At 39.6% G+C, this 8,391-nt stretch overlaps 2 protein-coding genes across 2 annotated transcripts; both read right to left on the reverse strand.

Annotated features, from left to right (window-relative positions):
• Window positions 1-1,932: 1,932 nt before the first annotated feature.
• LOC147334123 (Fc receptor-like protein 5) lies at window positions 1,933-3,466 on the reverse strand. The gene is made up of 5 exons (XM_086286697.1): window positions 3,411-3,466; window positions 2,973-3,008; window positions 2,550-2,813; window positions 2,225-2,470; window positions 1,933-2,138 (listed from the first exon to the last, which is right to left on the reverse strand). Exons 1-5 carry the CDS (start codon window positions 3,439-3,441, stop codon window positions 1,933-1,935), a joined length of 783 nt encoding a protein of 260 aa, XP_086142823.1. The 5' UTR covers window positions 3,442-3,466.
• A 2,120-nt stretch (window positions 3,467-5,586) lies between these two features.
• LOC147334124 (coxsackievirus and adenovirus receptor homolog) lies at window positions 5,587-7,901 on the reverse strand. The gene is made up of 3 exons (XM_086285876.1): window positions 7,832-7,901; window positions 7,109-7,444; window positions 5,587-6,870 (listed from the first exon to the last, which is right to left on the reverse strand). Exons 1-3 carry the CDS (start codon window positions 7,899-7,901, stop codon window positions 6,758-6,760), a joined length of 519 nt encoding a protein of 172 aa, XP_086142002.1. The 3' UTR covers window positions 5,587-6,757.
• Window positions 7,902-8,391: the final 490 nt, after the last annotated feature.

Genomic DNA, 8,391 nt, shown 5'->3' on the forward strand with positions numbered 1-8,391 from the left:
CTGCCATTTTTACTTCCGTAAACAGAGCACGTTGTGTGTGATTAGTAGGATCTGCTAAATTGGTCCTGGGATCAGATAAAGAGCAATTCAAAAACTCCTTTGAGCAGAGGTCCATTGGGCCTGGCTGGGCATAGCCCAAAAAAGGGACATCAGTCAACCCTTTTGTATGCCCACCACCACCACCCGCACAAGGCACTGTAGAGGTCAGGAAACATTGTGTGCTTGGCAGTGGCCAGGAGCGGAGGCCCTGGCAGACGGATCCCTGGCTATGAACATTAGGGAGTTCATATTTGACACAATAAAATAAATGCAATATATCTCACATCTTTCTATTAAATATGTGTTCCTGTTTCAGCTGCCGATTAGCTCTTTTTGGGGCAGGGATAGCTCAGTAGGTAGAGTGGTCGCCCCATTATTGGAAAGTTGGTGGTTCGAGTCCACTGAACGGTTACCCTGAGGTACCCCTGAGCTAGGTGCCGTCCCTACACAGTGCTCCCCAGTGTGGCTGCCCACTGCTTCACTGAGTGAATGGGTCAAACACAGAGAGAGGGGATCAATAAAGTATACACTATTATTAGCAATTATATTTGTTGAAGATTTTCATTTAGATAAAATTGTAATGTCGCTCTGTTTACATGTTTTTTAATCATTTTTATTGGTTTGCAATACTTCTTTAGGAAAAGATTATTTATATACTTACTAAGAATATTAAAAACAGACCTGTGACCCACAGCCCACCATAAAGAAAAAAAATAAAAATACTACCTCGTCTTTCTTTGTCAGATTGTTCTTGATGAACTGATATCTCAATGATGACATAAGTGATGAGGTCGTCTTCTTCACTTTCTTCTTGATCTGCTGAAATGATCCAAATAATGTGAATTACATCTCTAAACAGAGATTCGACCCACAATAAATCTCAGACATGTGGTATCTAACCAGATATGTACTGATATCATTACCTTGGCCTTACTCTTTATTACTCTTTATTTTATTTAGGACAGTGCATGTTAATGAACATACATGTAAAAAAAAACTTACATGAATGTAAACATACCAGATTATAGCCAAGGGCTAATTTCCATCTGTTGTCCATAAAACATAAAAAGTAGACATAATAATTCATAAAAAATTCATAATTAATCCATAATAAATACTCCATCACCAAACTCACACATACACACCATTCTATTCCCAAATAAAACATTAAAACTATACAACTTCAGGAACACTTAGAAACCCTCTAGTTATTTTTGACCAGATTACATCAGTGTGCATATTAAAATTAATATGTGAGCTTTTTTTCCCTGTTTGTCTCAAAGTGGTGCCGAAAAGCAAGATTCCAACGATGCACGAGTGTTTCTTTGTCAGTCACCTTTTTCACTCACTATGTGCTTTTATTCCTCTCTGCATTTAAATATTAGCCCTTATACATCTCTACCTCTCTTCCACAGCGTGCCTCTGTCTGTCTGCCTCCCCTCACCCCAACCAATCACAGCAGATGGCTGCCCCTCCCTGAGCCTGATTCTGCTGGAGGTTCCTTCCTGATAAAAGGCAGATTTTCCTTCCCACTTTCACCAAAGCAGGTCATATGATTCTTGGGTTTTACTGTTTGGTTTGTTTGGTTTTTTAAATTAATAAATTAATAAATTAATAAATCCATTTGCCTCTGCTTATTCTTTTCAGGGTCGCGGGGGGCGCTGGAGCCTATCCCAGCTGTCTTAGGGTGAGAGGCAGGATACACCCTGGATAGGTCGCCAGTCAGGCGCAGGGCCAACACACAGAGACAGAAAACCATTCTCACTCACGCATTCACAACTATGGGCGATTTAGATTCTTTAATTAACCTATCCTGACCTTTCTTATTTGTTTTGTTTAATGATCATAATGAATGTGAACTTTATTCTACTAAACAAACTCAGACATGAAAGATCAGGAAGTCTGAGTCTCACCTTCAGGTTTCCTGTGAACACATCGTCTCACCAGCAGAACCAGTAACACCAGTAGAACCACAACACAGACTGATCCAACAAATGAAAGCACAGAGAGATCAAGAGGAGAGAGTGATGGAGGAACAGCGATGGAGGTGGAACCAGTAGGAGGTGTGGATGTAGGTGGAGGTGTGGTGGTGTGTTTGTCTAAAATAAAGCAAACACAGTCATTAAGTTGTCGTCACATTGTGAATGTTGAAAGCTGCAGAAACACAGACAGGTGAGTGTGTCACCTGTGACAGTGATCCAGCTGGATGGAGACTCTCCATGACCGCTGATGTCACACTTGTAGAGGCCTTCATCAGACCTGGAAACATGCTGGATGGTCATGTGACCTGTAGGCTGCTTCCTGATGAGGGAGCCATCTTTATAGAAAGCAGCTGGGAGGTTGGAGGGAGTGGTCTTTGTTTTACAGAGCAGAGTGACGTCATCTCCCTCCATCACAGGGAGGACAGGACTCTGCAGGATCACTGATCCACCTCAACACAGAGACAAACTACAGCATTTCATCCATTTACACACAGCTTCATCAACACTAACTCCACACACTCAGCTTACCAGTGACTGTCAGGTTAACCATGTTACTGATGGGACCCTCTCTGGACTCACACCAGTAAACTCCACTGTCCTGAGTGAATAGTGTACTAATATTACATGAAGAACCAGTCCCTCTTCCCCACACATCTCCACACTGAGTCCTCTGTTGTCTGCTTGTGTTTCTTCTCAGAGTCCATCCAGCAGAGCTGTCGTCCTCCTCACAGCTCAGAGACACAAAGACTTCCTTAAAGAACTGAGAGCTGCTGGGACTCACAGTCAGACGAGCTGTGAGGGTTAAAATGAAAAACTGATGATCTGTTAAACTTTTGACCAAACAATTGGTGAATCATCATCAGGTTTACATCAAATTAAAACATGAACCCAATCAGGTCATATCAGTGAGCATTTCTCAGGTTTAAACTGTGACAGAAGAAGGTTACTGACCTTGGTTTGTTGTGCAGCTCAGCAGTGAGATCAGAACTAAAGAGAAATGACACTCAGGTTTGTTTGAGGTGAACATAAAGAACAACTCCACACAAACAGAACTACCAGTGTACCTCTGTGAGCTAAATAGCTCGTGTTGTTTTTAAACTATTATTCAATAGACTACAGCCCTGTTAAGTATATATACTAAATTCATGTGTCCACTGTGCAGCTGTGTTGATATAATGAGTGAATGATTTGATCTTTTCACTGCCTGCTGTGTTTCCTCGACTCCTGAGCAAAGATAAAGAGTCAGTTCAGACCTGCAGTTGGTCCTCGTGGTGTTTGAACTTGAATTCAGCCTGATTTGTTTTTCATGTCTTCTCCTCCATCATCAGTTATCAGGAGAGCAGACAGTCAAAGTACAAGAATTCAAACAAACACAGAGATTCTACTTACAGAGCAGACACAGCACAGATGTTTCCTTCATCGTCCTTCTCACTCATTTGAGCTTCTTTTCATTTCTGTCACTGACACCAAGTAAAGCCCGCCCTCTTCCTCTGAGCACTTTTTCCCCTTTTTTACGTTGTTATGACCCAGGGTCATTATTTGCGGTACGGTGTTGTTATTGTTTGTATTTGTATTTAGTGTTGCTTGTTTCCAGGTGGAGGCCACCCATTGGTGGAGGAAGGAAAGAGGCCAGCTACAAAAGGGGTTGGACTGGGTCGGCGGGGAGACTTCCTGGTTCCCCGTGAGCTGTGTGACTGGGGACCGTCGTGGTGTGTGACTGCACGGGGCTGCAATATTAATGTTGAAAAAGGGTTGTACCTGGGCTTGGTAGCTGTAGGGGTGGGAAGCCGTTTTCTTTTATTCCCCTCTTTTCTCCTGTTTCGGGTAGGGAGACAGGTTAGAGAATTGTATTTTGTTTTGGGATCGTGGGTGGTAAGTTAGCTCTGTTTTTCTTTCTAGTGGGTTTTGTTTGTTGTTTTGGCATCGCCCACCCTGAAGCTCGCTACCTGTTCAGTAAATAAATTAACCAACTCTCGTCATTCTGCCGTGGTGTGTTTTTTTTTTTTTTGTCGTTATTATGTATCGGGTTTATCTTTTTGTTGTGTTGCACCCCGGCTTCGGGCCGGTGTGTAACAACGTGACTTATCTATACCCTTAAAAAGACACAACATGCAAGTGAGAAAGTTTTTTGTTGATAAAACACTTTGAATCAAAACATTAAACATCAAAAACTTTCTATACAAACAAAAAACAGTAAAAGAAGAGCGTACATAAAGGGCTAAATTTATGATGCTCTCAAAACATGTCTCTCTTCTCTGAAAAGCTGTCTGACAAACCCCTTTGAATCAAAGCAAAAAAAAGACCTCTTAAACATGAACATACATCACCTTCAGTGAGAGACGGGGATATGAGCTAAAACAGTAAACTCCAACCACACGCTACTAAAGTCAGTGTTATAAAGCAGAGGAGAATAAGAATAAATAAGGGGAAGAGAGAGAGCATCTTTGGGTTCCGTTATATACAAATACACAAACATACTGAGATTAACTGAAGTGAATTATTTTTCTACTTATTATTATGTAACAGGCCCCTGAAAAGAGAGCTGCCAACAGTTATATTTGATCACAACAACAAAAAAACAAATGAGGTGGAATCACTGACAGGTAGTGTGAGATCAATAGGTAGGAGGTGCCCCCTTGTGGCACAATTTAGGATGGCACAAAAATAACAAGAAATGATTAAAAAAAAAGTGACCACACATGTAATCAAGAAAAAGAAGAATTTATTTTTAAGACTAATCAGGAAACGGCCTACAGGTCACATGACTATCCTTACTCCTGTCCTGACTTTTATTATGTAATCAAAGCTTCATTTAGTGTTTTATTTTTTGGGTTTATATTTATTGTTGATTTAGTTTCTTAAAATGTTCTATAGAAGAAACCTTTAACTGGACTTGAGATATTGTAATGATACAACGGTTGTTTTGTTATAAAGTAATTTAAATGCATTTTACACTTGCACTTTTAAAAAGGATCAAACTCTAGGTTTTCTGCTTTAAGTACTTTCTGCCTTCTTTGTCTGTGACATAAAAATGGATGAGCGAGGAGGCTGCAGGAGGAGCTATAATCACTGAGGTGGACCCTTTATAAGTGTTTTACCTGCAGTGGTTGAAAACCATCGGGTATAGCCGGAGTGGTTCTTTGTCTGACGCCCACCCAATTTACAAACTCCTGACATGTTCCTGCTCTGTTGGACTCATTCGTTTACAGTGAAACATCCTTGTTACAGACTCAGATCTGACTGTGATCTCTCAATCTGCTCCAGGACAGAGACAGCGTCAGGATTATTTGAGTCTTACTCTTGCTGATTTCTGCTCAGAGAAAATCTGCTTCAACAGCCAGAAGAAACAGATGACCAAAGACTTGATTAAGACCACAATACAGTACTATTTTTTATAGTAGAACTTTATTAGCAAACTTTTATGAAAAGCTTAAAATAAATAAAAAAAATGTAACCAGCTCTTCAAATATTTAAACTGAAGTAACAACCATCCAGAAGATTGTCCTCTACTGAAATGTAAATTTATAAAGAGTTTTGCAGTGGGGGGGGGGGGACGACGACACCTGAGCTCTCACAGAACTCATGAATACTGATCAGAAAGAAAACTGTGAACAGAGTAAATTGCTGACATCAATGGAAATAAAAGTTACCTTCAAACAAATTGAGTCAGAAACAGAATATGTTGCTGCTCATGCCTATTCGAGAGAAACATACACGGAATAGTTATATAACAGTTTTATATCATATAACAGAATGTTTGGTTTGGAAATACTCCCAAATATTTCAAATGTGATGATTTATTAACTTTTGTTTGAAAATATGAGCTAATGTGTGTTCCACACAAATGTAAAGAGTAGAACATGCTAACGTCACAAACACAAATCTGACATAATTTTTTCTCTACAAACTAATTTAGCTGCCTGAGACCAAACATACAATCAAATGATGAAGAACTGTGTGTGTTTGAAACCACACATCAACCAAAACTACTACTAATAATAATAATGTACAATATTACAATAGATCAGAAGCCATATTTGCTCAGTGTTAGCAGTAAATTGATAACAATAGATGTAAAGAACATGAAATGCTAACAGTAAAGTGTAGGCGATAACATTTTGTCAACACATTTTCATTATTCTGTATCTTTTCTCTTATTCCATAAACTTCTCACCCTGCAGATTAAAAATGTCCTTGATCCTTCTTGGATCACTTTAATTTCCTGGGACTCTCCCACAGATGGTTGAGAATATATAATTTTAAATAATTCTGGTTTCCAATTTTCAGTTGATAAATTTGCTGGTCCTGGTGCTTTTACCTTTTTTCTTCTGTTGAATGTCTGTTTTTTTTTTCCTTTTTACTTGAGGGACGGTTATTATTTAACCATTGCCTGTGAAATGAAGCAGCTCTTTTGCTTTTCTACTTGGAATCTATTGTTTTACTTTCTTCAGTAAGATTCACTTCTGCTTTTTTGCCATAATGATGCAAGCTGCCATTAAACAGCATTCTTATGTAAAAAGCTCTGAGACATTTAAGTTCTACTGCACTTCAAGAAGGGCTGGTATGAATCCGGACACTGTTGTTGTTTATGTTTTCAGTTGATCAATAATCCAGCAACAATAAGCTCAATGGGAACACTCAGACCAACTTTCAGTCCAACAGGTCCATCCTCTGTGTCTCTATGTCATCTCTGTGTCTACAAAGACATTTCAAACTTGCTGATGTTCATCAGGATGTTAGTTAAAATCTCGGTTCTGTCGTTTACATTTTCTGTAGACCAGAAAACCAGCAACAAGCACAACAGCAACAGCAGCAACACTCAGACTGACGATCAGTCCAACAGGTCCTCCTGCAGGTGAGAAACAGGTGTGAGGTGTCAGCTGTCAGGTAGGTGATGAGTGAAGAACAGAACAGAATCCATTTCCTCTTCAAACTGCTGTCAGACATTATCTACTGCACTCTGATCACATCACTCAGACCAGCTGCTTTCTACAAAGTCTCATCAACAACATCTTTAGAAACAAACATCAACAACCAGGAAGCAGCTTCACCTCTGATCACACACACACTCAACTCTACTCACTCACCTGGAGGAACAACATGAAGGTAGATGATGCTGATGACCTTCAACGGTTGTCTGACTCTCAGGACGACACGACACTCGTATGTTCCAGTGTCATTTATCGTCACATCCTTCAGAATCAGAGACACGTCTCCATCCTTCATCTGTCTGTCCTGCAGATCCACCCGGTTCTTAAAAGATGGATGCTGATCGTCTGGTTCAAATCGACCATCCCTGTACAAAAGCACATATTCATCTCCCAGGTTGGCTCTGCTCCACTCTACAGCTAAGATGTTGTTGTTTGTAGCTCGACATGGCAGAGTGATGTTCTGTCCAGACTCAGCTGTGATGGTTTTCTTGTCTGAAAGAGGAAAAAAGTACACATACACATTATTTTTTGCTATCATTGCAGTACAATACATTACAAACATAATACTTTGAGGCTAATATACAAAAACATATTTCTCTTATTGTTGATGAAGGTCTGTCAAGCAAAACCAGAACACCTACAAAGAGCAATTCTTTATGTTCTCTCCCTCTTTTTCACTGTTTTATTTTATTATCTATTTCTATCTTTCACTCTCTCTTTGACAGAGATTTAGATTTAGACCTTAATATATTCCTGCTGAGACCAAAGCCAAGAGGATGAAATATACACATTACAATGAAACCAATAGTTTGGAAAGTATTGGTAACATGTATTCCTCTTTATCTCAGAGGGAAACACCATTTGGTTTATAAACCTCACCTGCAGAGACAAACACGAAGACACCGACAATCAGCAAAGTCGAGCAGAGCGACGCAGTTACAGGAAACATTTCCGTGTTTTTGTTTCTGCTGATCTGACTCTTAGTTTGTTCTAAAAGTCCGAGTCTGTTGGTATTTTCAGTGCATAATAGACCTTAAGATTAACACTTGACTGCACGAGGTTGAATTTAAGGTTTAAACAATGCTGAAAGTTTTGTCTTTCAGCCACTCGTTCAAATTCCACACTTCCGATGTGTCTTAGGGAAGTCGCGTTAAAGTGACGTTTGGTAGGTTGGACTGTAGGACGACCATAAAGTGCGTCATAAGAAAAGTGCTGAAATTTGTCTGTTATCTACCTGTGATGATCTACTTTGTTCTAAATCTCTGAGTCTGTTGGTTTTTTCAGTCAGCAACAGAATATGACGTTAACACTACGTGAGATTAACCCTTTCACGCATAGTGGTTATTACAGCTATTCAAAGGCTGTTTTCAAATCTAAATAATATAATTGAAATAATAAATCTAAAGCAGGTCTGAGTGTTTAACAGGTTCAGTTCTTGA

This window comes from Aulonocara sp. 'chitande type north' Nkhata Bay, linkage group LG3, assembly GCF_057382095.1.
Source record: "Aulonocara sp. 'chitande type north' Nkhata Bay isolate Kocher_YH1m ecotype deep benthic linkage group LG3, A_spYH_male_GT1.1, whole genome shotgun sequence".
Classification (NCBI taxonomy): domain Eukaryota; kingdom Metazoa; phylum Chordata; class Actinopteri; order Cichliformes; family Cichlidae; genus Aulonocara; species Aulonocara sp. 'chitande type north' Nkhata Bay.